This window comes from Poeciliopsis prolifica, unplaced genomic scaffold (genome assembly GCF_027474105.1).
Source record: "Poeciliopsis prolifica strain line A6 unplaced genomic scaffold, Auburn_PproV2 SCAFFOLD002, whole genome shotgun sequence".
NCBI classification, from domain to species: domain Eukaryota; kingdom Metazoa; phylum Chordata; class Actinopteri; order Cyprinodontiformes; family Poeciliidae; genus Poeciliopsis; species Poeciliopsis prolifica.
Window position 1 is genome coordinate 10851261 of NW_026562377.1, and position 27088 is coordinate 10878348.

The 27088-nt window shown below is 37.6% G+C and overlaps 2 protein-coding genes and 1 long non-coding RNA gene across 4 annotated transcripts in view; 1 reads left to right on the forward strand and 2 right to left on the reverse strand.

Annotated features, from left to right (window-relative positions):
• The window catches only part of LOC129371519 (uncharacterized), a 30898-nt gene extending 23710 nt beyond the window's left edge, over positions 1-7188 (forward strand). The window contains exon 3 of the long non-coding RNA XR_008607159.1: positions 447-7188. This is a non-coding gene — a long non-coding RNA (uncharacterized LOC129371519). The remainder of the gene's footprint in view (positions 1-446) is intronic.
• Positions 7189-10810: 3622 nt separating this feature from the next.
• Positions 10811-19624, reverse strand: ankle1 (ankyrin repeat and LEM domain containing 1). 2 transcript variants are annotated; one of them, XM_055054789.1, is made up of 9 exons: positions 19224-19624; positions 18412-18564; positions 18172-18277; positions 17120-17240; positions 14522-16870; positions 14239-14401; positions 13498-13660; positions 13269-13401; positions 10811-12067 (listed from the first exon to the last, which is right to left on the reverse strand). In XM_055054789.1, exons 1-9 carry the CDS (start codon positions 19286-19288, stop codon positions 11901-11903), a joined length of 3420 nt encoding a protein of 1139 aa, XP_054910764.1. In that variant the 5' UTR covers positions 19289-19624; the 3' UTR covers positions 10811-11900. The 2 variants fall into 2 exon arrangements, with proteins under 2 accessions (XP_054910764.1, XP_054910772.1); XM_055054797.1 differs by lacking the exons at positions 10811-12067; positions 13269-13401; positions 13498-13660 and having other exon boundaries at positions 14319-14432.
• Positions 19625-19725: 101 nt separating this feature from the next.
• Positions 19726-26993, reverse strand: alpi.2 (alkaline phosphatase, intestinal, tandem duplicate 2). Its single transcript, XM_055054809.1, has 11 exons — positions 26876-26993; positions 26402-26518; positions 25332-25447; positions 24441-24615; positions 24099-24271; positions 23514-23639; positions 23308-23377; positions 22539-22673; positions 21743-21934; positions 21518-21634; positions 19726-20930 (listed from the first exon to the last, which is right to left on the reverse strand). Exons 1-11 carry the CDS (start codon positions 26949-26951, stop codon positions 20665-20667), a joined length of 1563 nt encoding a protein of 520 aa, XP_054910784.1. The 5' UTR covers positions 26952-26993; the 3' UTR covers positions 19726-20664.
• Positions 26994-27088: the final 95 nt, after the last annotated feature.

The following is a 27088-nucleotide window of genomic DNA, read 5'->3' on the forward strand; positions in this document are numbered from 1 at the left end:
TGTTTCTGAAAGTGGGGCCCTTTTGTTGCTCAATCAGAGGTTAATGTACACACCCAGCAGCTCCGTTACTGTGCTTCCTAAGACCACCTAAGCTGTTGATAGGATCCGGTCTACTTCATAGTGGGCCTTCTGCACAAATAAATCCATGTGAGTTATTTAACAGAGTTGAAGCAAACCTAGTTTGCACATCATCTGTTGTTGAATAATTTAAACTTGAATTTTAAAACGGTTTTAACCACTAGCTTCAGCGCACACATCAAATGCAGTGTGCTAATTGAAATCAGTCGCCTATTTGTATCTTGTCTTTTATTTTTGAGTGCATGTGCCTCTTCTGACGCTTGTGTGCATGCAGTGTGGTGAATGTGCATGTGTAAACATTTTAATAACATGCTTTAACCAGACGACACCTTGAATTTACTCTGCACTCCTGTTTGTTTTCTGCCCAGGTCCAGACATGAAGGAGGCACGCAAGGATACACACAAACCCAGTGCAATGGCACCTAGAGGCTGTCTGCGGTCTACCACCCCTCTTCTGCACACGCACACACACACCCACGCACTTGCATACAAAGACTGTTACAGTAAGGAATAACAGACCACAGAGTCACGATGATAATCGTAGTTGGAATTTACGAAAACACATTCATTATCTTTTGCTGCTTTCTTCTTTTACTTCAAAGCCAAATTCCAGTAATGAAATGTGAAACTTATCACAAAACATTTATAGAAAATTATTGAGAAGACAAACTAGAATAGCGTCGACTTAAAACCAATTTTCTCCTTCAAAGTCTAGATGTTTTAAACTATATATTTTTGAGTGTACTTACGTCAGGGAAATCTAAATCTGTTTTTATACCCCTTTTTTTCCGTCCATTGAGTCTATCCATTCAAGTTTAACCTCCCCACCGCACATCCCACAACACCTCCGTAACCAACCCGCATAACCCACCCAGCGCCCCTCCCAGGCTTCCCAGCATCCTGCCGAGCACACCCTCCAAAATAAATCCTTCAAGACGAAATTACAGTGCGGCTCTGTGGGAAACCCCTCCCTCTTTTGTATCTCTGCCCCCCCGACGTCCTTTCCTTAGTTTCCTTGTTAGGCTTCACTTGATTCAGAGTGCAGATAATTTTTAAATTAGTCAGTACTATGGCGACCCACACTGATTTCAATCTGTAGTTACGGTTATCAGGTATGACTGTAGCCTCTACAGAATCCACCTTTTTTGTGTCTGATTTTATATGAATGGAAAGAGAGGCTAATAATTAGTTTGTTTTAATTTCTAAAAGGGGTATTTTTTTTCTTTAATTTTTAATGAACTACTAATTAGCATACTAATTAAGTTTCTTTGATTGTCCTCTTTAAATGTATCTTCCTGTTACCACTTTGAGCCACTTGGAACACACTGAAGAGGCTACAACTCCTCAGGAGTTTTGTGGGACAAAAAAATAAATGTGCATATTTTAGTTTTGCCTTCAGATTTTTAAATGTGTTCTTCAGTGACCACAGTATCTAGAAATAAATGTGGCTGTCAAGAGTTAAGATCACCAGAGCTGCCAAATTTGAGCTAATTATACAGATTTGGAAGTTTAACTGAATTCAAAAATAGTCAAATGTGAGCTATTTAGTTGAGAAAGCAGCGTTGGTCATTTCCAGCGTTTGGGTTAACTGACGAAGCCAACCTCACAGCGGCCGTGTCACAGTAAAGCTTTAATAATACACTCCATCAGTTCAGCTTTTTGCCTGCGCGAGGCCAGCTTGGTTAACAGTCGGTCGAGGGTGTGTGCGTGTGTCGGTGTGTGTATTTGTGTGTGCGGCGACTATTAAAGCACTTGAGAATCAGAGAGGAAAGAACTCACGCTGCTAATGGATGTGTCTATTGATGTTCCCATTTGGCGGCACACTGTAAACGATAGGGCAATGATTGTACTGAAGATGGAAGGTGGTGGTGGTGGAGTGGAGAGGAGAGCAGTTTGGCTTGGCGATGATAATGACAAGGAAGGTTATTATTGAGCGCCCCATGGAGTCTCTCTCTTTTTTTGCCTTTGTGTGTGTGTATTTGAGAGAGAGAGAGAGAAAGAGGAAGAGGAGTGGTACCCAAACTCCATGTCTCTCAGTGATGTTGCCTTCCCAGTCCATTGGCTATTATTAACTTCTCGCTTTTTCTCTCCCACCCTACACCTCTCCTGACATTACTTACTGTTTCTGCTCTTCATCCAATCATGGCTGTCTATTTACCATAAACACCTCGGTTTCTTTTTCTAAATAGTCCATATTTTTTAATCTACAGTGCATATCATAACAATGAATAAAATAGTCTAAAAGGTAGAAGTAAAAGACAATACTGTGAGCAAAGAAGACAATTGCATTCTCACCACACCTCGGGCCAGTATGCGGTCAGGATAGGGTAAACTTGTTCATTGCAAAACTAAACCATATAGCATCATAAGACTGCTTTAATTTGAGTAAAGTAACAGCTTCCCCCACTGACATAAATAAACGTATTCCTCATTATGAATGTAACAGTAATAGTTCATATTCCATTTACTAATAACTATTTTGATATTCATAAATATACACATTAAGTACATCTATCTAAAATAAAAAAATGTTAGCTAAATTTTGGGGTAGACTAAAAAGCTGGCTCGGTAGCCAAACTACTGTCGTTTGCTTATCAGTCATGTTCCTAATAACTTGACAACATTACAGTGAAAATAGTGTTACCTTTATAAAATGGCAAGCTGGTGTGAAATATTTTCAGCCAAATCTGTCTCTTTGTAAAATATAGTAGCTTTCTTTCAGCCAGCTGACAGTCGACAAAGGGTGAGGGGCAGCGAGGTATTACGCAATCCATAAAAAAAATACTTTAAACTTGTTTAAACTCATAACTTGTTTTTCAACCTTTGTACCTTGCCTATTCTAACCACTGAATCTCTCTCTAGTAGATTTTTGTTTTGTTTTTCACCCAACTGTGTGCGTGTAAGAATGCGTGCATGTGTGCTTGTGTGTGTGTTTGTCCTGTCAGTTCCAATCAGTGTGTACGTGTGATGAATATGGATAGTCAACCTCCCTCCAGGTTTGGCAGGAGACCACCTCCAGCTGGACTCAGACCCCTGCTCAAGTGTCTTGGTGTGTGTTTTGTGAGTGCGGTTGTACAAGTCAGTTTGTATCTGTCAGCGCGGTGACAACCTCAGGGGGAAATGACAAACTCTGCATGCAAATCACAGAAAATGAATGCTTCAAGCTCATTTTAAAATGTTTATTTTTTTAGATTTTTGTCATAAAGTGCGTAGATAAATTCTGAGATCTGACAAAATTGTTACATATTTGCAAGTTTCACGTCTATCTTTCATTCAGTCATCCTATGTTTCTTTTTTTAGGCACTTTAATTAGTTCACTTCTTCCATATGAGCTTTTAGTCCTTCTTTATTTGTAGGAGATTCAAATAATTTCCAAAAATATCTTGTCCTTGCAGAAGGAATCCATCTATCATTGTGTGTGCGTGTGTGTCTATAATTGCAGTGCAGCAGATAAAGGAGACGCCATTCCAGCTGTGAGGAGACAGAAGGCGGCGTGTACACACGGTCACAATGAACACTGCACACATTGACGCACTTGCACATACACACAGCAGGTGGGCGTTGAGCGCAAGCAGGTGAGCATTAAGTCAGGGTGCTAAACAGATCACGTCGCGGTGTGATATCTGCAGACAGGCAGACAGAGGAGGCCGGTCTGTACCTGCAGGCTGAGCGCGGCGACTCGCAGCACCCTCACCAGGAATTTCTTCCAACTCCTGGGAGGAGAGCGGGTTGAAGGTGAAAGACGGGTGCAAACTGCGGCTTCCGCTATTTTTCTTCAAAGCTACGTCTTGTTAACCGTATTTAGTCTGAAATTGCTGTAGTTAACATTTTTTAACCGTTTGCATTCATCTCAATGTGTAGGTTTTGTAGAAAAATTATATTTTTAAAGATTGAAAACAACCTACAGTATGTCTTAAATCTAATTGCACTTTTAAAAATAGTTTTACATTTTCTCTTTAATTAAGTTATTTGTGAAAATATTTGTTTTTCACCTTTAATGTTTCTATTTTAACATAGAATCCTTGCCTGTTTCATGTTATTTTTAAACATTATGCATATTTTCCCTCCAGGCAAAATCTCACACTTGCAAGCCTAAAATTAGCCTGCGTGATGAAACGACGCAGAGAAATCAGATTGACAGCGGTGGAGAAAAATAGGTGCAAAATCTCTGCAGACGCTCCATGTTTTGGTCGAACACATTTCTGTCCCTACGTTCTGTAAAACTAAAATAATGAAGGGACAAAAACATAAATAAAACAGTGAGTTCACAAGCTTGTCAAAAGGAGCTGAATTTTCGGAGCGTTTAATCACCTCCTGTATGATTTGTCTGTCTGGAATTACGAGTCTGTTCTGACGGGGTCCATGGTGCTAATTGTGAAACGCTGACAGTGCTCGTTACGGATTTCCTGGAGCATTGTCAGGGCTCCCTTTTGTTAGTTTCTTTCCCCTTTTTATCTTTGCACCCAGTCTGCTGAGGAAACATGGCCATTATCAGTGCCAATATGTATCGCTTACTTCGCTACTCGACGCTAAGAAAAATCCTCTGTAGTTTTGTTCTGATTTCATCGCCGCTCAGAGGCGCTGAATCTACTGCATGGAGGATTATTGACAAAGAAATTTGGTCACAGCCTCATCTAGTCACCTTGTTTTAAAATTGCCCAAACTTTCTGAATCCTTCTCTCTCCTTATTCTTCCGGGGTGTAAAATTCAGATTTTTTGAAGTAAGGTTCTGTTAAGAGGCTATAAGCAGTTGCAGCTGGAAATAACTCGCATGGTGTCTTCATTCTGTATAATTTCAGATTGCTTGGCCCCGAGTGCTTAAACTAACAACTATCCAAGAAGGGCCAAGACGAAAGTGGACTTCTAGGTCTTTATAGAAACCCCAATCTCATAGTGTTTAGTGCAAACCCTATTTTATATACCTTTGAGCTCTTTGGACTTAGTGGTTATTTTACAGCAGCTGACAATGATTTCCACAGGAAATGAAAGGGTAACACCAATGAATTTCCTGTGCGAAACTCATATTGAGAATAGAAGCTTGTCCATTCTGAGTACCTCTCTGATATAAAGGGAAGGAGTGTAAAACACACAAATATTAAAGCAGTTTATAATTGTTATGTATATTTTTTATTGATTTTACCACTGGTTCACTTCTCTGTTACATATGTAATTGGAAATACTTACATGCTCCATGTTCACGTTACACAGAGGAAGCCTGTTTTAACTGCTATAAATAAGCATTAGCCTTACTGACCAATATATATGTAATTACAGTGTAGAGGTTCATAAAATGATAAATTAATAGTCAATGAAGATGAAAAGAGCATAATATACTTCTGATATATTTACTGCTTTATAACTTGTACAGAACTTTGCTTCAACAATCCTAAACTTTTTCAGGAAGATCATTTTTATTGTGTTTCAAAGCGCCCTATATTTAGCCAAAGTCTCAGCTCCCCCCAGCCCATCCACTTATCTAAAAATGATTCAGTGGTTAAATGTCAGAGCTGTCCGTACCATTAAGGCCAGCGTGTTTGAAGGAAGGACACCCTCCCCGCCTTCTTCCTCTGTCTCTTTAAATCCCCTTCTCCCCCTGTTAGCTCCCACATCATCCAGCACCCCCTCACCATCACTACAACCCAGGCTGGTTAGAGGGCTGATGTGCAGGCCTTGTCATTCAGATTAAGGCCACATTGTCAGCTCAGGGCTCTTCTCTCTTTAGTTTCGTGTCCCGTTTCTTTCTTCCCACTGTCAGCCATGCCGTCCCGCGGCCAGAAAAGACCTTATAAAGCTACACTCTCTCTCATCCACTTCTGTCAATTCAAACACTGTCACTCACACCACCATTGGGGGTTTGTCGCAGCAAGGACTATTTGTTTATATATAATGTTGGCCATGTTTTTCTATGTAGATATACGTTTCATCAGCTAACAGAGTCGTAGTCTTGATTTTTTTGGGGGGGGAATGGAGAGGGTTTACTTTGAAGTGAAGAGATCTTCGTCAGATACAAATAAAATGACAGCAGTGGCATGAGATGTGAGGGTAAAAAGAGGCAGCATACTCTTCTCCACAAGTGTTAGTACTCTTTTTAATAAAGACAGCAAAAACTCTTTTTTAGATCAAAGTTGTATTAGTGCAGGCGTATTTAGAGAGGGATTGGCAGGTGGTGACACATTCAACCATTTTGCCTTAGTCACTCCTTATCCTGCTCTGTTAAAGCATCCCAGAATATTTATCACCCAAACGAATCTTGACTCACCAGCGTAGTTGCCGTCACGTCCTGTCTAATTACTACAGCAGCTCTGTGGCATTTGCGTTTTATGCTTCTTACTGTCTGTGCATTTTCTTTCCTTCCCAAGACGAGCAATGATTCAGCACTGTCTAAGATGGTGGACAGTTTCTCTCTTGGTATTAGTGCAGAGAGAGGAAACAAATACAAGGCACATTTGAGCCTTTCAGTCCTCAGACTCAGGGGACCACATCATAACGAAACATCAAGCGTTACTGATCGGGGTGAGTCTGCAGTTTCATACCGGTTCTCTCCCTCATCCTCAAACTTGCGCTGAAGCCTTTGAGGCATGTCGATGCTCCTCTAGAGGCCGAGCAGCTGTTTTTTCTTTGCTTCAAAACAGCAAAGACAGAAAAAAAGACAGCCAACAGCAGCTCCTGCCCAGGTGCTCTGTTAACCAAGAACTACTATGAGTCAGGAGTTTCAAGATGACTTTCTTTGTGTAACTGCTACTTTCAGCAAAGTAAGACGTGTTCCCATGCACTCACTGTCTGTGTAGTTTTGACCGTATATCATGGAAGTTGAATAACACTCGCATCACTGGTTGGTTTCTAAGACTTGAAGAAAAGGTGAGTCAAAGTTGTTTCTTTTTTTATGGGCTGCGGTGGAAGAAACTACTGGGGGAGGAAAAATCTTCGCAAAGTCGCACACTTGTTTTTTTGTTACATTTGGTTTTTTTTTTATTATTTAAAGAAATGTTTTTGACATTGAAATCAAAATTACCACAATGTAATACATTATTGTCATGTAACTGGGAACAGCTCCACTAATAAAGTTATTTTATTGATACCCTTGGCAGATTTAGGGTTGAAGTAATTTTATCAACATGTTTCTTTTGGCTGTTATTATTTTTGAAGTGACCCAGACAGAGTTCCAACTTGAAACTGATAGGGAATCTGTTGAAGGAACTAATAATTAGGGTGATGTACTTTATGTCAAAGACTTGGAGCTCATCTTGTCACCAGAAGCTCTTATCAGTAATTATAAAAGGATATGATTGCTAATAAATATCTCTAATTGATTATTGGGAAGGACTTTTTACATGCTATTTATTTTATTAAAATAAAAAAAAATACTTTATATATGAAATTAACACTTCTTTTATATTTTCTTATGTATCAAAAGAAGACTTTTCTATTTTCTCTTGGTCAAATGAAGCAAGTTTTATGTCTAAATCTGCCATAGGGATGAATAATGTTGAGCTTTACTGTGACCAGTTCAAGCATTGGTTAGCACATAATCATTAAATGTCCGCGATGTTGTATTTGGTAAAGCTCCCATGACCTTTTCTGTTTATTTCCGAAGAATGAAAGAAAGATTTAGTTCATGAATATGCGAGGTAAAAGTTTCTCCACCCACAGAGCAGCCACGCTTCGCCCTCATTTCAAAGCAGACTGTCATCTCTGGTCACCGTCCGGTTCACGCTTCCCTCAGTGAACATTCAACGCTGTCGGTGAGTTTGAGCGTAATTTAACAAAAACCATCGACCGTTGACTGTACCCTGTGGACAGCTTTTATCACAAGATGTATTTTAAAAAGATGAAGATAAAGCCCCACCATACAAATCAGAGGAAGAACGGCTGATGACTCCTTGGGACGGAAAATAATCTGGACATACCTCCAGCTTTCTAAATCACAGCAAAGGTCACAATCAACATTCATTGCTGTCGGTGGGTTTGACTTTGTGGAAGAGCTCACTGAACGATGAATGCAACTGTGTCCCAGATTTCATCCGACCGTCACAAGGAATGTTGTCACGACACGCTGATGATGACATTATTTATCTCGCCTGTCTCCCTCCCTCAGCAACCGTGATGCTGGTGGTGTGAACTGCCTTCTTGACAGTTTGGCTTTAGGAGCAACAGAAGAGGAGACAATGAAACTACATTTGGGACATGAAATGCTAGACATGACTTTGTTGTGAACTTTGACTAAATGGAAATTTCTTTTTATATTTTTTGTGCACACTGTAATTGGACTAGGTGACATGTTATGGTATAAAACAGCATAAATCAGGTGGTCTTCATTTCTGTGATGTTTCCAGGAATTAAGTTACTAAAATACATAAGAATTTAAATTCACTGTGTGTTCCTAATTCTTAACACATTGCATTAACTGTCTTTGATAAATTTCAATAAATCATCGCACTCTCAGTTCTCAGTGAAGCTGTTGATACTCGTTGATTTTCCAGGGGAACATGTGAAATTGATGATGTTGGATCTAACAGTCAAAGCTCCTCTTCTGAAACTTGAATAAAAACGATAGCTATCTGCAATATGCAAATCCCGCAGATCAAAGCACCTCAAGCCAAGATGTAAAAAAAATAAAAAGTGAATGCAGTTGTCAAGATTTAGTCTTAAGATTTTAGAAATATTGTAGCTATTTTTTTATATAAAAATGTAAACTATGGCACCCTATTAAAATACCAGAAGTAAATTTATGAAGTAAAAACATGAGACCAATTAAGTAATTCTAAAGCTTTTCTTCACATATAATTTGCCATTTTATAACCCAAATTAAAACTAATGTCTTCTAGAAAAGATTTTTTAACAATATTATTTTATAAATTAGGCTCCATCAATATGTTTCCACAGTATTGCAACAGAATAATTGTAACAGGATAATTGGAAAAGGTTTTTGAATTATTTATCACATCCTAATATTTTAATTGAGTTGGACAATTCTAAGAAAAATAAGCATAACTGTTATATTTTTTACGTTTCACTGCCAAGCTTTATTTGTGCAGGTGCAGTCATACATAGCGACGCAATAGTTTCTACGTCAATGTACAAGCAACTGTGCATTTAATGTTAAAAAAGCTGAAATTACATTTTATTCTACATGTTTACTTTAACTGGAGCACAATAGAAAGTCTAAGGTCTTAATATTTAGTTGTCTCTTCCAGTCTAAATGTCAGCAATTAAATTTCAAAATATTGTGCTGGTTATATAACTAGCTTTTGTTTCCCCCCGCAGACCACTGAACTGCTCAGTCAAGAAGGAACCTTCTTGAAAACATAACTGAAGGGTGCTAATTCTGAAATAAAAACACATATTGACCACAAATATCAACTGTCCCCTTTTCTTTTTGACAACTCAGAGGTCATGACTCTTCAAAATGGCTGTATGCTTTCATATTATTTTTGTTCTATTTCATACTGCCTATCCCGCACCATTATAGATGATTTTTCACATCCCATTATTACACCATAATTATCATAAAAAGTAAATTACATTTACAATAAGCAGTGACTGACAAGATCTGCAGCCCTCTCTCCACCAGATTATGTAATGCGTCATTTGGGTCACTGCTTTAGGATTAGCAGCAGCCTTAAAGAAAGGGCCTGTGGTGATATGGAGAAAATGATGATGACGATGATGATGATGCTGGTAAGAATGTGCTGCCTCACCATTACCAAGAAACTGCAGCTGAAACTGAATGAGTCACACTAACAGTAAAGAAAGCCAATTCTTGAAAAACAGATTCACTTTTGATTAAACAAAAAACATTTTTCAGAACTAAGTGGATGCATACAGTTTATTTCTGTTTACGTGGGTGTTTTTTTGGGAGACTGGTGCAAGTAAAGCTTAAGAGTTTCTGCAAGATTTAATCAAGTTGTGTAATTTAACTTTAAGATCACCATTGAGAAAAAATATTTTAATCGCATAAGTTAAACATATAAAATCTAAGCAAGACATATATAACTTAGGAAAACAGTTTGATGGGTTTCTACTCTGTTTTCTTTTCATGCAGGTATGAATGAGACTTCATCTCATTTCAGCTCCTGAAAAGAGGTTTTAAAATTTCTCTTTTCAGGTCAAACCATTTTAAAGCTGAACTTTTCCAAGATGTAGGAGTCATTTTGAAGAGGAGCAAGTAAATGTTGCTTTTAATTGCTTAAATGTGCAATTTTTATTAGGAATTACCATACTTATTACACAGAAATAGTTTGAAGCATGTGACATTAAATAATTAAGCCAATTTAATATAAAACATGCAATCACTGGAAAAATGAAGACTGTAAGATCTAAAATTTTGATTATTTAAATGAAGGTTTTAAATACTTTTTCAAAATAAATTTTAGCTATAAAATATTAAAGGCGCTAAATTGGATCAAATTATTTTATCAAGTAATGTTTGGATTTCTCAATGATTTCTCAGTGACCAGAGATCGAGGGCGAGATTCGTTCACTTTATCCAATAAAGTGAACGAATAAAATCAATGTCACTTTTAGTCCACTAGAGGGACACCAAACAACAGGAAGCAGACGCTGAAAACTGAGCAGGATCCAGTTCAATGTGAGCTTCCCACATTATACCTCCCTCTTTACAAAAACAGTGAAAGAATGTGCAAGAAATGGAGAAAAGCAGTGATATGGACACCATAGTCAGAATGAAATAATATAAAAACATTATTTTGCGATAAATAAAATCAAACAGATGTATCAAACAGATCAAAAACCGGGTGCTTTATTTTCAAACTACGAAAGAAATCAGAAGTAATGCACACATTTTTTTTATGTTATTAGGACCTAAAACAGTGAGCTTTTAGATTAATCAAGTGGTAAAATGAAACCTACAAAAACCTGAATTGTTTGATATGATTTACTAAAGTGGCAATTGTTTAATTTTGCCACTTTAGCAAACATTCTAAAACACAAAGTCTGCATTTGTCAGTGCTAATGCTTTTTGGCTGTGTGAGACTCTTTGAGAGCTCATCAATCGTATTTCCCTGTGGAGATAATGAGTGATTCGGAAGCTCACTGCTTAGGTCACTGATGTGTAGTAAATGAGATGGTAAAATCATGGAGATCATAACACCAAGTAACAGCTGTAACCCCTGAGATATTTCACATAGGAACAAAGTTTAAACTAGTTATTCCAGTAAACAGAAACATCTTATCATCTACTTTCAAGCTATAATTTTCTCCTTTTACACCTCATTATCCTTTCAAAAAATATAATTGCTCACTGATACATCAGTTAGCTAACTTCTTTTTAATCAAAACTAAATTAATGCAAGCTATGATCACTAAGCTATGTAAAAAAATAAAGTTAATTTGAAATTCATTAACTGTGACCGTTGAAAAAAAAAAGCACTGGCCTATAAGTGAAAATAGGGCTTAAACCTAAGGAGTAACATTTTTCAAAATGAGTTGTGTCATAATTCCAGAAAGCTGAAATGCAATAGAATTGTTTTGTCCACATGTAAAAAAAAAACTAAGACAAAGTTATTGTGAGTTTCTCAAATTCATCACAGAACATCCATTGAAAATGTATAAAGAGCACGCTTATTAAAACAGAACACGTCTAAAAATACATTATACAGTTTCTGCAAAAGGATAAACTGTATGTTCAGGCTACATTAAAAAAAGAAAACTGTGTTGGTTTTAGGAGAAAGAACCATCCCTGATAAAGAGTTGAATGCGACTCATGTAGCTGATGTCCATCAATATAGTGCTATTCCACCATATCAGTGGTGGTGTTTTGCAGTTAATAGTACCTCACTCACCTCCCTACTCCTATAGGGTTTCTACTGCCTAATGTCTGCTGGTCTGAGTTGTCTCTCACCCTCAGCCAGGAATATCTGCATGGCTCGGTATAGCAGGTGGATCCCAAGCTCCCGTTTCCTCTTTAAATCCCAGTTTGACACCACGCCGTAGAAATCTCCTCGCTTCTGATTGGTCAACATCTTTAGCCCTGGAATAAGGACAGTTTTGGTCCAAAAATGTTGCACTCAAGTAATTTCAGACAAACTAGCAAGTTTGTGGAAATCACAAATTGTCTTTCAATAAGACACTGGTATTGTCTACATAAGACACAACTAAATAAGTTAAATAAGTGAGGTTAGGCTATACATTAATAGTATTGTCCTTTAACTCATGCTATGTATTTGATCTACTCTGTCTTAAATAGGGAAAGACATTTTCAGCTAAAATATGTTTTTATTGTACAACTGCAAGATGTGTGAGCTCCAACACCAATCCTTCCTCACCAGTTAATCCTCTCATTTCTAAATATCCACATAATGAAATGTTTTCTCCATCTAATCTCTTTTTCTCTCCAAGATAAAACCTGAGGAAGAGAGACAGAGAGAAAGGAAGGGTAGAAATCAAGGCACTGCTGCTTTTAATTTTATTTTATTTGATTTTTGGACTGTCATTATAGAGAAAGTGTTTGTGGAGAAAGCTACATCAACACCAAGACAGAAAATTTTAAAAATGACTAATCCTGTCCTTTTTATTTAACTTGAAATTTTCAGTTTGGTTCCTTAATAATAAATCGCTTTCATCACAATGAGATCCATCAAAAATGCCACATTTCCTGCTACAGTGCATAGCTGTAAGAATAGGTAAACCACCAGGGACTGACTCACTTATCAGTTTTTAAATTTCTTTAAAATAATTTCTTCAGATTGAGGAATGATGTGGAGCTTTTTGATTGTCTGAAACATTCTATTTAAGAAATGTTTAGAGGCTAAAAGTCAAGCACAGTTCAGGTCTGTGTGTCACTAGTTATTAGTCAGTTAATTTATGATATAACAAAGAGTGTAGCAGCTTCTCAACATAGACCTCACTATAGTTTTGGATAGCTTTTATACTTTAATAAATGAATCTGTAATTTTAATCTTCTGTTCAGTTACTTTTGTGTGATTTCAAATTTGCAGTGAGGGGAAAAAAAATAAGTACTCAACTTTAGAAAAACTAGGAAAATGTAACCAATTTTCATCTCACAAGCTCCTAAAAATCATTACTTTTAATCAAACCTTCAAGAATATATATTCACATGTTTATTTTCATATTCAGATACGCGCATGCGGGTGTGTAAAGGACATCACATCAAACACTTGGTCTGACATCATACATAGATGATTATCAATGACAAGTTAGGACTCACTCACCGATGGCCTCCACCATGCAGGCCTCTCTTGTGTACGCTTCCACAGGAATGACGTTCTGAAAACAGTGGAGAGAGATGACTCCCTGTCCGGCGGTCCACACCTGGAGAATGTGCTGTACTTTTGGACAAAGTTTCTGTTAAAGGGATGAAAAGCAGCCCTGTTACCTATTGATACAACCTTGGTTAAACTTCCTTATAATTTTACAAGACAGAGGTGTCCAGGCAGTTACCTTGGCGGTCTTCTCCCCTCGGTAGTACTCCAAAGCTTCATACAGGTGACTGTAGGGGCGGGAGCGTTTTCCTTTGCCCACGTAAAATACGGCATGGATGAAAGTCTGGAAACATTCCTGGGGAGTCATGGTGTGACTGCGGAACGGGAGGTTCTTTGTCACTCTAGTGAAAGAAAGAGGAAAAGATGTAATACTACATATTGTTTTATTTTTTTTTTACAAAAAAAAATAAAAGCAGTTTAGAAGCTCATTTTTAATAAAGAAAATGGCTGATGAAAAGTTATCTGATCTATTGTGGTCTTCCACTGGAATTGAAAACAAAATGATATAAAATAGTATTTGCATCCAGAAATGTAACTGGAATTCACAACATAGTGTATCAGCAGGGGAGATAAGTGGTCCCTGTTTCTTACAAAAAAAAATAAAAATAAATAAATACATCATGTTACATATTTTTGTTTTTAATATTTTTGTAAATACTGAGAACCCACTATATTTTTACTCGCTGTTATCCGGTCATATTGTCTCTTTTTTATTAGCTTTAGTAATAATTTTTTGCTAGTAATAAGAAACTCAAAAACATCAAAAATAAAACTTCCAAAAGAGCTATAGGAGCCTATATCACATATGTTGTGTCATATGAAAACTAGTCAACACTTACCAAACTGTGAAACTTAAAAAAATATTTTGCCAGGCAAAAGCACCGCACCAGAAATCAAAAAGCAAAAAATAAGACTTTACCTTGGGTCAAGAAGAAGGTAGTTAAAGCTGGACTTGATGATGCCCTCCCTCCACTTCCTGTTTTGATCCGGTTGGTCAAACTGCTGGCACAGGGACTGCTCGTCACCATGGGAGTTGGGCAGCTGGAAAGTCTTCAGAACCCGACAGAGATCTGGACTATAACCTAAATCCAGTAAAGTTAAAAAAGAAAACATCTGTGAATGACAACATTACTTGGTTAAATTCTCCTGAATGTTTCTTCACTTAATGTAATGCAATATTTAAAAATAAAAATAAACATAACCTTTCTGCGGTTGGTCAGACTGCTTGTTGTCATCCTGTGTGTTGCAGTTTTCCTCTTGCAACAGTCGGCAGAGCTTCCTCAGGTAAGTTGGCCTGGTGCGGCTGCTGATAGGACCCGGGCTCTCTCCCAGTTCCACCAGCCTCAGTCTCAGCTCCCTGTCAGTCATTCCTCTAGTTTCTGGCAACAGTCTGCATTCAGATTTATCAACTTCCTCTTTCTGAGCCTGCATCTCAGGCTGTAGGTTCTCTGCCCCTTTGCTGCTCCTTGTTTCAGTTTGCAAAGCTCGCCAGTCGTACAAAATGGTCTCGTCGCTGATGCTGCTACTTGTGCAGGTGCTGAGTGATGCGTCGGACGTAGGTGGAACGTGTGTCTCAATGAGCTTGTGGCCCTGCTCTGTATCAGTATAGAGATACTCCACTGGTTCATCCAGGTTCTGGATTACTGGTCGCCCCCCGGGAGTGAAAGACAGGTCTGCCAGGCGCTGTGGTCGACGGCTCGACAGCCGGCTCATGCTGTATCTTGGGGTGCATCCGGTGCCTGGAGTACGTGGAGGGTCAGTGTCCTCCGTGGATGTCTTTGGAGAAAAACAGCTGGAGGTGGACGAAGAGGATGCAGGGTTGGACTCTGAGCCGTAGTCTTCAGTAACCCAAAGGTCATCGTTTTTAAAATCATCTACCTGATCTTCAGCTGCCAGATGAGCTACTTTTGCCTTATCCGAACCAGTAAGATCCTCCGTTAGAAATTCATCATCATCAGGAAGCTGTCTGTTCTGTCCTCTTATGGCAAGAATAATCTCCGCAAAATTTTTTTCATAAGCAGCGACTGAGTCGTCCTGGTTCTTATCTATTATGACTGTGTCATCCAAAGACTGGGATCCCTCAACACAATCAGTTACACTGTTGTGTAGAATAAGAGTATCAGCTTGGCTATTACTGACACTTGGACCGCTAAGAGTGCTGTACTGGGAGTCTTGGCTGTCCTTGGGTAATGAGTCGCTTTCAGTGGACCTCTCCAAGTGGCGTGTCATATAATGAGGTGTGTGAGGTGAGTTGAATCCATGCCCACTACTCTGACACCTAGGCGTCTGCCGAAACATTCGAACTGGCGTTGGCAGTGTGTCATCAAATAAAGAAGACGTGATTAACATGGTCTCAGGGTTTCTGCTTGTTCTCATTGAGCAGCGGCTCAATCTAGACCGCGTCCTGCCGGTCACAAAAGGGCTGGGGGTAAATTGAAGTCTACTATTTTCTCCTGATGACTCAGCATCTTGCCTGACCCCATCAAATTTTCTTTCAGTGCTTAAAAAAGATCCAATAGAAGCTTTCAATATATTTTTCTGTTCATGTTGTTTTTCAGATAAGGTCAGTTTAGCACACAAACCCGATAAAGGGTGTACAGTTTCAGATTTTGAGTCTCTGTTGGGTTCTGTTTGAACTCTTAACATACTTTTATCTCCCTTTTGGAGTTCATTTTCAGAGTCTGTAGAATCCTGTTTGGTCCTTGTATCAGACTCTTCCTCCTCTATAAGAGGGAATGAAGGATGTCGTAGAGAAACAGGAGCATCCAGACAGCTGGTGTAATGGTCACTTTCACAGCTACTGTAATGACTGCTGCAAGTCTCACTGCTGCTGCTGCCCACATGGGCCTGCACTTGTGTTTCAGAAGGATTCACTGGAGGTTCTTTGTCACTCTGCTCCTCTGGCTCATCATCACCGAGTTCAAGAGCACAGTGACTGATAACTGTTTTCTCTAGCTCCCCTTCTGTGCTCTCACTGCTTTCCCTAGAAAAGACAAATACATGGTCCGGTGATGTGACGTCGATCCCCTGCTGTGGTAAAACCGTAGCCATGCGCTCAGAATCTAGAAAGTCTGTGTATTCAGACATGTCAAAGGGTAAAGTGTCAGTGCACTGGCTGCTTTCAGCAGCAGTGCTCTGTTTAGGAGTTTCTGGGCTGAAAACTGGAAAATAGTCATCTACTTTTCTAAAGCTAACACTCTTCCGACTTGCTCGCCTGGATAAAAACTCTGAAGGAGCATTAGCTGAAGCCACCTGTTCATTGTCTTTTGTGACTGATCCATCGTCACAACTTAAGGCATCATTTTCTGGAACTGCCATTGTAGCTACAGGTCCTGCAGCAGAAATGCGAGTGCTTGACAGTATAGAAGGCCCATTAAATGATACTCCCCTGAAACTTGGTCTTCCATTTATGTTAGACAAGGTGAAAAAGGATGAACGCCTCGTGCTGCTCAGAGGTACTTCACCAAAACCACTGATCATGGACGGGTGGGAACTGAAACTGTAGTCTGATTCAGGATAGCTGGACGTGTCAATCTGGTCTGAGTACACAGCTGTGACAAGAAAACACACATTTTCAAGTCCCTGCATATAACCACACTGTATACATTTTCACTTTTCTCATTTTGCAGCACTTGCAACCAACTTGGTGGAAAGTTCAGCTAATCTTTGGTTTATGTATTACATTTAACAATTAATTTCTAGCTTGACTTTGAATCTGCTGGCACATCCTCTTCAGAAAAACTATGAAAACTGACTTTACTATTTCACTCTATACTCTGCAACAAGGTGTCATATCTTACAGTATTGAAATTGAGGGAGGTCCTCTTTTTCTGTATCAGCTGAGGACTCGTATTCATGAAGAAGAGAGGCACATTTCCGATTGTCCTGTTGTTCTGCTAGTTGTGCTGGTGTGTTCCCTTCCTGCACAAATAAATAGACAATAATGGTCAGATTACATAAATTAAATATTACAGCGAAATAAAATATTTATTCTTTAAAAATGTCTAATTCCTAGCAGTCAGATCTGTCATATGGTATTTGGTGGTAAGCCGACCCCTCAGGAGTGAGTCATTGTTGTGCAGCGTAATCTGGTTACTCTGACCACATGAAGTAGTCCAGGATCCACAAGGAATTTTTTACAAAAAAGCTCTCAGATCAATATTTGAGTAAAGCAAACCAAAACTGAGTGAATTTAATATTCTAAAACTGTGGAATTTGAGGTCATAATGCATACTCTTTGTTTGTCCGTTTCCATAAAAAGCACAGCTGGGACTCTGTGTTCCTCTCGTAGATGACCTCTCACTGAACCTGGTTCTGCAAGGAGTCATTAAAGGAAGTCATTTCCTTCCGCAGTCCCCAAATACTGTGGAAGAACTGCTGGTAAGTCAACAATTTTATGCTGTTAGGATTTCTAAAAGCTTCTTACAAGAACAACTGTATGATCTTAACTGACTACACAATTTGATCATTTTTATAATTAATTTGAGTTTGATATATTTCTGGACAGAACAGGATTTTATCAAACTGAATATGGTTTGCACATTAAAAGACGCCTCAATATTACAATAGATGTTGTATAACTAAACTCGAATCAAATAAATAAATATGGAAGCTAATATGAGAATTAGAGGAACCAATATGTTCACTCGTGCTCTATTTGATTGCATTGTATTTGCTTGGCTGTAAGTGCAGCGGCCTACGTGTTTATCTTCATACAAACTTGGTAAAGTGAGTTTCCATCACAAATGGTCCCTGCCGTCAAACATCATACAATGCAATTTAAGACATAAACTTTCCCAACATCTCTGTATTAAAATAGCTGTAATTAATCTGTTTGACTGTAAAGACTTACAGTATCTTTTAAATGTGGGTTTCCTCCATTCATTAAGAGCAGCTTGAGATTTTGGTAGCATCCCCAAAGAGCAGCAACATGAAGAGGAGTCAAGCCATCAGAAGATCTAAGAGAAATACAGGTAAGAAATCAATGTGTGCTTCACGAGAATATATTCGTTTACAAGATTATAGGTGTAATTCAACTGTTATCTGTTAACTGGTAAAACAATATGTTTTAATTTCATGTATGAAACTATACCTGACATTGGGGTCGGATCCATGCTGCAGCAACATTTTCAAGCAGCGTATGTTCTTCTCTGTTTCCTTGCCGACAGCCAGGTGTATTGCAGCCACACCTCCACTACCCACCAGGTTTGGGTTTGCACCCTTGGAAAGGAACAGCTGTACAGATCTGCAAAGCAATTAATGTATTAATTTAATGATATATCACATTCAAAACATGACCATAAACATTCTATTTATCCAAAACGTGTGCATCTTCCCACAAAGCAGAACAAAGAAAAATATTAAAAGCTTCTCATTTAAACATACAATAGGTACATGTAGGTGTTTGGCTTGTTATGGGTGCCTTCTCTCTGGCAAATTATCTAAGAAAACTAAAAAGATTCCAAAGACAAATAACAGTTTTGCATTAACACCTCCTTGCATCATCAACTTTGAAAAACAAAACATGCTATTTAAAATAGTAATCCAGAACTGATTGACAAATAGTAAAAGATATGATGCATTTACCAAAACAGTGTTTATTATATGGAAGCACGCCCTTGATGATTAACGTTTATTCAACTGCACAATCATCACTTATTACGATACAATTATTTCAGCCACAGCATGTGGACATCTACTGTTTTATTACAGGTCAAAGGACTCCGATCAAACTTCACATATAAAAGAATGCCGATCACTTAACTAAAATTGTTAAAGAGGTGTTCATAATTGAACAACTCGAAAATACAATCCAGCATCCCAAATGTCGTTGTCTGCCACGTCTCTTTCAACTCAGGACATGCCCGAACAAAACAAAGAAAAGCCTGGATACGTGTTAACAACCTGGGATCTCCGTCGTTCACCGCGACGCACAACTGACTTGCCAGCCTCTCGTTGTTGCAATCCATGACGACCGATGTTTGTTTGCACAACACTGCACTCTGCTATTTGCAAAATCTTTCTGCTTAGCTCATGGTGAAAACCGAGGAAAACTTTCAACCAAAATTTAGCTTATAGGGCTAATTCTGCAGACACGACTCCACTTTGCGTACACATGTTCGGCTAAGTAATGCATTTAGCTAAAAAAATAATAGGCGATTCATTTAATCGTCTATTATTTAGCTAAAATGTTTACGAAGCTGTGTAGTCCTAAATCATGTTGAATTTAAATCCGACACCCAGAACAGGAAAAGCTGCGTTTATTGTTTTGATGGTTAAAGTTCCCTCCAAGCAAGAAGGCGGAAGACCCGCCCATGGGCTCTTCTGATTGGACAACTTGTCAACAGCGTCATCAGCTGTTGATAAACTGATGAGCTTCTTCAAAAAAGAAGCTCTGGTTTCCATCTCCATAGACATAGTTTAATGCACTGCAACAACTAGAATTAATTGGAATGTTTGACTGAAGTGACTTTTTGGTAAGTTCCTCAAAATTACATTTGTTGTTGTCAACTGGTGCCTTACAAATAAACTGAATTGAATTGAACTAATAAAAAGATTTGCAGCAAAATAGCAAAACAAATAGGAAAAACTGACTAGGTGAATTATATTTAGTGAGTTTGGTTGATGTCACAGAGTTTTTAAAATGAGTTTTGATGTTATATATTTACACATAAAGGTTGCTATAATGCTGTTATTCTTCCTAAACATTGGAATTTCAGCCAAAACTATTGCAACATAATTTATTTGTATATGTTGTATTGCAAATTTTAAAGCTTCCTTTCATTTGAGATGGGCGCTTATAATTCACCAACTTTCATGGGTCTTCAACTTGAGCATAATTTCTACAACTGTGTCAGAATACAAGTTTTCATACACATATAAAAATCTAGAATATAATTAAACATAAGAAGTGCAGTTAGCAATAAAACCTGCCAAATAACAGTAGAAAACATCAGCAATTTTAAACCCACATACATAAAGTTTAACTTTAACAGTTTTAATTTTATTTTCATTTTATGTTTATTCATGAAGGTAGAGCATATTTTAAACAAGCCGATAGCCCAACACAAAAACCAAGTAAATAATTTTAAATAGAATTTTAAAAGAATCACAGTCATATTTTAGATACAAATGTTTAAGAAAGCGTTCAGATTCACAGGTTCCATATTCAGCATTATTGGAAATACTTTTTCAGCTCAAATGTTGAACAAAGATGCCTTACGACGAATGGCTACATATGTCTTAGCACATTGAAATGCAATACAATAATAATTTATATTTCAACCAAAATAAAAGATTGTGGATTAATTCCAACATCTTAATGAATCCTGTTGGGACTGTGATATCAGGCAGGGCACAGGGCAGCCAGCAAGCCCATCAGAACAAGAAGTAGGCTAGAGTGAATTCTTCCACTGTGGTCTTCAAGTAGTTGGCAATCATTATAGGGCTCTATGCAGGCAGCATAAGCCATGACATGTGGAATGTAGTTCTGTTCCTGAACTCCGTGGAAAAGGTGAGACATTGGTCCTTTGGCAAAGATGGCCACGTCTTCTATACCATGGGTCTCTGAATCGAGAGGGACTGTAGTCTGCTGTTTGTAGTCATTTGTTGCTGTGAGAGAAATGGAAAGGACTGCATTATGTTTAAATTTTCTCACACAGAATTGGCAAACCTGTCGTTGTGTGTGTGAATGTTTGAAGCCTCAAAAAACAGTAAAACATTATCTGACTGTGAAAAACATGACCATAAATCATCATTATGTGTATCTTAAGACTTGACCTGACTGAAATGTTTACTTGAGTTTCCGAGTAATGATGATATTACTCGAAACAACTGAACTGACACAAAAGCTGAACATACAGGTGACAAGGCGAGCTTTACTGGAAATAAGAAAACTTAAATTTTTGCACTTTAAATTGGTAGAAGAACACTTAATTTTTCTTTTAGTACAGATTGTCTTTAACATGTTGGCTAGACAAATAGTAAATGGGTTGTTTTGGTAAAGTAATTCATCAAGCCCCGTGGACTCCAAAGCACTTAATTAATTCACACACACATTCACGTTACTGGTTTTATTAAACCAACAACATAAAATGGACTCTTGTTTTCATGTTGTGTATGTGTAGTATGTAAAATGTAACATGTCAGTCTACTAGGTGAAGTTACTGGCTTTTTTACAAAAATCAGCATGTACTTACATGAAATTGATTCATTCATATCAGGGCGAGTTCCATTGACTATCTGATATCCTGGTCCATTGCCATAAATTGCAGTGGTAAAATGCTTGTTGTCCAAGGCCAAGTGACGAGAAACTCCTGTGGATTGCAGAACACATCAGTGTTTTGTTTAAAAATACTAATTTAGACAACATTATGGTACTTCAACTTTGATGTGATAAGTTATTTTCTCATCCTATATCTTACCCACAACAGAGTTTCCTCTTGCAGAATATCCTCCAAAAGCAAAGACATGGGAGTGGTCAGCAGTGACTACAGTCAGCGTGTCCATTTCATTGGTGAGTTCTGCTGCTCGCCCGATTGCACGGTCAAACTCTACAGCTTCGTGGAGAGCTTTTTTAGCCTGAGTGCCATGATGAGCATGATCAATTCTCCCCCTTAAAGTTCAAGAGAAGCACACTGACACATAACCATGACAATCCCATTTGTTTGTAATTTTTTTAAAAAAAGATTTTTGGGCCTTTATTGATAGTTATAAAACAGAGAGTGAAAGGGGAAAACACGTCACAAATGTCTAAAGGTTGGGAAACAAACCCAGGACGGCCTATGGTCTTTGTATGGGGACATTTTCAGAAGTTTTGGGGATGGACACTGATTATTGCAGAGAGTGGTGTTTACTGCAGATCAATCATTAACTCATTATGTTTTAACAGAATATAATGAGTTAATGATCATTAATTTATTAATAAGATATTAATCACTCCTTAATGAGTTAATAATCATTCACTAACTTATTGAAATTAGCTGTTAAATGATAGCTAATTTAAAACCAGCTAATGCCACTCATAGAATCATTTGTGTTTACAGGTTAAAAGGCAGATTATTTAATATTATGTTTATTAAAAACAAAATGAGATATTATATTAATAATAAGGGTCATTGACACATAAATCTAAGCAACAATCTATACAATTATACAAACTTCAAAAGCAATACAAAGATAAAAGGTTTTTGAATTTTGGGTGTGTATCATTGTACTTATCTTCCACAAACAGGAAATATCCTTTTGGGTTCTTTTGGAGAATCTTGATTGCCTTTTCTGTCATCTCTGTTAGCGAAGGGTCCATAGATGTATCCCGCTCCAGCTCATACCGACAGTCTTTGGGTTCAAACAAACCTTCGAGAGAAGACATTTTTAAAAATATAATTCAAAGCTAAATATGCTGGATCATAAACTTTTAAGTAAAATAAGTTATTGCTTTTTTTCTCCATGTAACCTGATGAACACCCATAACTATGCCAAACTCTTTTCCCTTCCAGGAGGACAACCATCTCTGCAGCAATCCACCAACCAGGCCTGCGCGGTACAATGGCTAGACGAGAGCCACTTCTTCATAAAAATCACTTGGCTGCCTGTCTTTAGGTTGCCAGACAGGCTATCTGGAGGCACTTAAATGACTCCCAGACCACAAGAAACTAAAGTCTGGTCTTATGAGACAAAGATTGAACTATTTGGTGTGAATGCCAGGCATAATGTTTGGAGGAAACCAGACTTGGCTCATCATAAGGCTAATAACACCCCTACATTGAAGTATGGTAATACCAGCATAATGCTATGGAAATGTTTGGCAGTAGTGGGAACTAGCAGCCCTATCATGGTCAAATCAGACTTCAGACTTGAATCAAATTTCAAGAGAGATCTGAAAATGGCTGTTTAGATATCCTCAACCTAACAAAACTAGCCAGAGAAAACATTTAAGAAAGTCATGCTGCTATTTGATTTTGTTTTAGAGTGCTTAATAAGAACTTACCGAGAAGGAAGTTTGTTTTTCGAGGATCGACAGCGTCAAACTCTTTTTTATTCCAAACATATTTAGCATTCTGCAAGTTGAAATAGCAAACATATAGGTACAATTTGAAATAACATAAGATGATGTAAAGGATCCAAATATATTTACACTACATTAGAACACCATACTTCAAATCAAATAATGTAGATGTAAAATATTAAATTTACCTCTTTGTTTTTAGCCCATTCAACAATAAGATTTTTTCCGTCTTTCCGTTTTCCAGTTTCAGATGGGTATTCAGGATCTACTATGTCTTTTGGAAGCATATACTGACGACCTCCACCCAGAATGACCTGCATTGAAGAAGATGACAAAGGTTATAGTCATTTTTAAAACTATTTAAAGAGTGTTTTTGCTGTTCTCAGTCTGATTTAATATTCTAATCTTCAATGTAATGTTTTTGCTTCTATAAATAGAAAATCCTTATGAATAACAGAAATTAAGGCTTGGAAACATTGTCTCTATGCAATACATCTATATAATGTTTCTTGAGGGACTGAATTAGTGACATAAATGAACTTTAAAAAAATTATAAATAAACTGAATTCAATTGATCTGATTTAAATAATACGAACATGAGTGAGGAAGGAGTCAAATACATGAAGTTTATTTATAAAGCATATGTCAAATTGCTGAAAGCTATGTTAACATTTGGTTTTGAAAACATTTACATTGCTATCCAACAAGGGTTATTGCAATTATTGACTCGATGGACATCATCATAAAGGACTGATTCATAAATTATGACTCACATCTATCTCTGTGTTGTGAACCAGTTGATAAGCAATGTCATGACAGCCATTTTGGACAGCTTCCTCAGAGAGGTCAGAGTCAGAATACCAATCTCTGTCTGCAGAGTGAGCGTAGCTCGCAGCAGGGGAAGCATGTTGCACTCTTGTTGTTGTGACAATTCCAACAGATTTTCCTAAAACAAAGATAGTGGTTATCAGACTTTTGTAACAACATTTTGCCAACATTAATCTACAGGGTGATTAATTTGCTTAAGTGCTTTTATTCTGCCTCACACATATAATAACAGTAATTTTCTTGTCAAATAGATATGGTGACCAAACTTTGTAGAAAATTGTGCCTACCTTCTTTCTTGGCACGGTGGAGAATTGATGTGACTTCATTGCCGAAAGAAGCTTTACAGTCACCCAGTGGAGTGGCAGCAGAGACTCCAAGGGTCCCATAGTTGGCTTTTACCCCACATAAGTATGCCGTCGCCGTGCCAGCACTATCTGGCATCTGCTGGTCTACGTTATATGTCTGCAGGAATCAAATATCGGAGAAAAACACTGTGGAATAAATATGTTTTAGAAGTACAATGAAATGTACAAAGAATCAGATTCAAATAATTTTGGATTTCCTAATATGTAATATGAAGACATTACTTTTTCAATAAAAAAGCAGTCAAAAATAACCGTTAGTTATGTAGTTTGATGCAGAAAATATTAGAAAAGGGGGACTGCAATCACCATCACCCTAAATGTAGATCAGACTCTTATGTGATAATATGTTGTGTTTGTTTGGCAATATTTTTTTACAAGTTGTCTACTATGCACTTGATTAAGACAACAGAAGGTCCAGGAATTCTCCTGAAATCATAATGTCAAATTTGGAGTGTGTATTATATAGGATACTGCTACAGAGCACACCAAGTAAAACAATTAAAAAATGGGATGTATAGTAACACTATCCCCAGCAAACTACCATCAAAATATTAATATAGTAACCTTATGAATTTCTGACAGTTTAAAAGGCTATATTTCCTTTATTCATGGAAAAAGATTATTTTCAAATTTTAAAAGATGTGAAGATAATTTCTGTTGAGTTCTATTCTTCTGTCTAGTCCTTGCGCTTTTTCAGTCAAAAGTAATGCTTATTATTAGCTAAGGGTTAGGTTTCCCTATTAAATAATGTTTCTTTTTTTATATTTGATACATCTCCTGAGCAGTCAAAATGTGCTGTCAAAGAGTGCTGACCTTAGACAGTGCCAGGTGAGGGAATGTATCCATAACCAAACGTCCCTCCTCTCCTGAATGTCCTTCCAGCTGACCTTTGAGGATCCGGGCAGCTGTCACTGTTGGCATTCCCATTCCTAAAAGCAGAATCAAATGCCACAAGGTTAACATTGTACTTTGTGAACCTCATAAGACTTAGCTGATTTACATGACAATGAAAGAATCCATCACAGACCGTGGGACGTGTGTGAAGTATGAAATCCACCATTATTAATTATTCTTTCAAAACTGCAAACCTTATTATATCAACATAAACTAATGACTTGTCCAACAGTTGAACTCCAAAAATTGACTCACAATGGGCTAAATATTAACAATTCTTTTTATCTACATTTCAAATGTACAATGAAATACTGGACCCTTCTTCTGATACAGTTTTGTCATCTGATAATTTACAAGAGCTTACAACGTGATATGTTGTCATAAACATATCAAATTACAGAGTAATTAAGTGTTACTTATTAATCGCAAACGCTGATAAAGCCCTGAACATGAACACAATCAGCATGTTTTCCAGAAGGAAGTAGATTATGTTGTGATCAGAATTTTGTAATGCCGCTGTAACTTTGTAGTTTGTCCACAATCACGGTTCTGACCATGATATGATGATATGATATGATGTTGATTGAAATCCAGTTCTACATAACCAGAAAGGGCAGACCATTTCCTTATAGATGTCTTTAGTAATGTTTAACAGCAAATTGTTACTCATTAGAGAAACCCGATTGAGTGTCACATCATCTGAGCATGGTGGACTTCTCACCATGCTCAGATCACTATGCAGCATTTTATGGCATCACTTTGTTTGCATTGCGTTTAGTTAAAGGCTAATGAAAAAGTGGTTTCCCAAATCATGTTCCCTCTGTTCTGTTAAACATTCCCTTCTACCTCAGAAAAACAAGATATTGAGGTTCATTGCATTTGTTTTGGGAAGTAAGGTAATTTTTTATTGGTCTGAAAAAATAAACTGAGGTAAAAGGAACAAAACCATATGATCCGGGAAAGGCTCTTTAATGGTAAAAAAGACTCACCGTCCCCCAGGAACAGGATGAGGTTTTTGGCGCGGTGCACATTAGGCTGAACATTCAGTGCAGTGTGAAGAGCTTGTTTCGCTTTGTTGTTCCAGTATTCAGGATGAAGCTCTTCCTCTATGATTAGTAAAAACACATCAGGATGTGACAAAAGTATTTCATTATAAAATAACAAATGGATAAGGATGAAGATTTAATCAAACTGATATTTCATTGAAAGAAATATTTAAAAAAGTAATAAAGCTAGAAGTCAAACATGACCTTGCAGAGTTATTACATGTAAATATGTCACATTCTTAGTATACAATTCTTTTTTAACTGAAAATCACTCTGTCATTGTATTAAACCATAAAACTGTTTGGTTTACCGATGTTTGATTTTCTTTGTGTTAATTACAAGTGTCATATTATATTTATTCAAGGTTTCCAAAATTTTTAAGAACTGTTCTTAGTTGAATATTTAATAGATTCTTACCGATAACGCACAAAGTCCTCTGAGTTGATGCAAATATTAATAGTCCAGCAAAAATGAGGTTGTGTGTCTTTGCCATTGTGTTGGCTGCAGGCAAATTTACAAACCTTTGCTTGTGAGTTAGCTCAACTCCCCTTTATACCTGCAGAAGGAACAAAGGGCACATGGACATACCAATGCGAGGTGGCAACAACAACACACCAACTCCTCCCAACG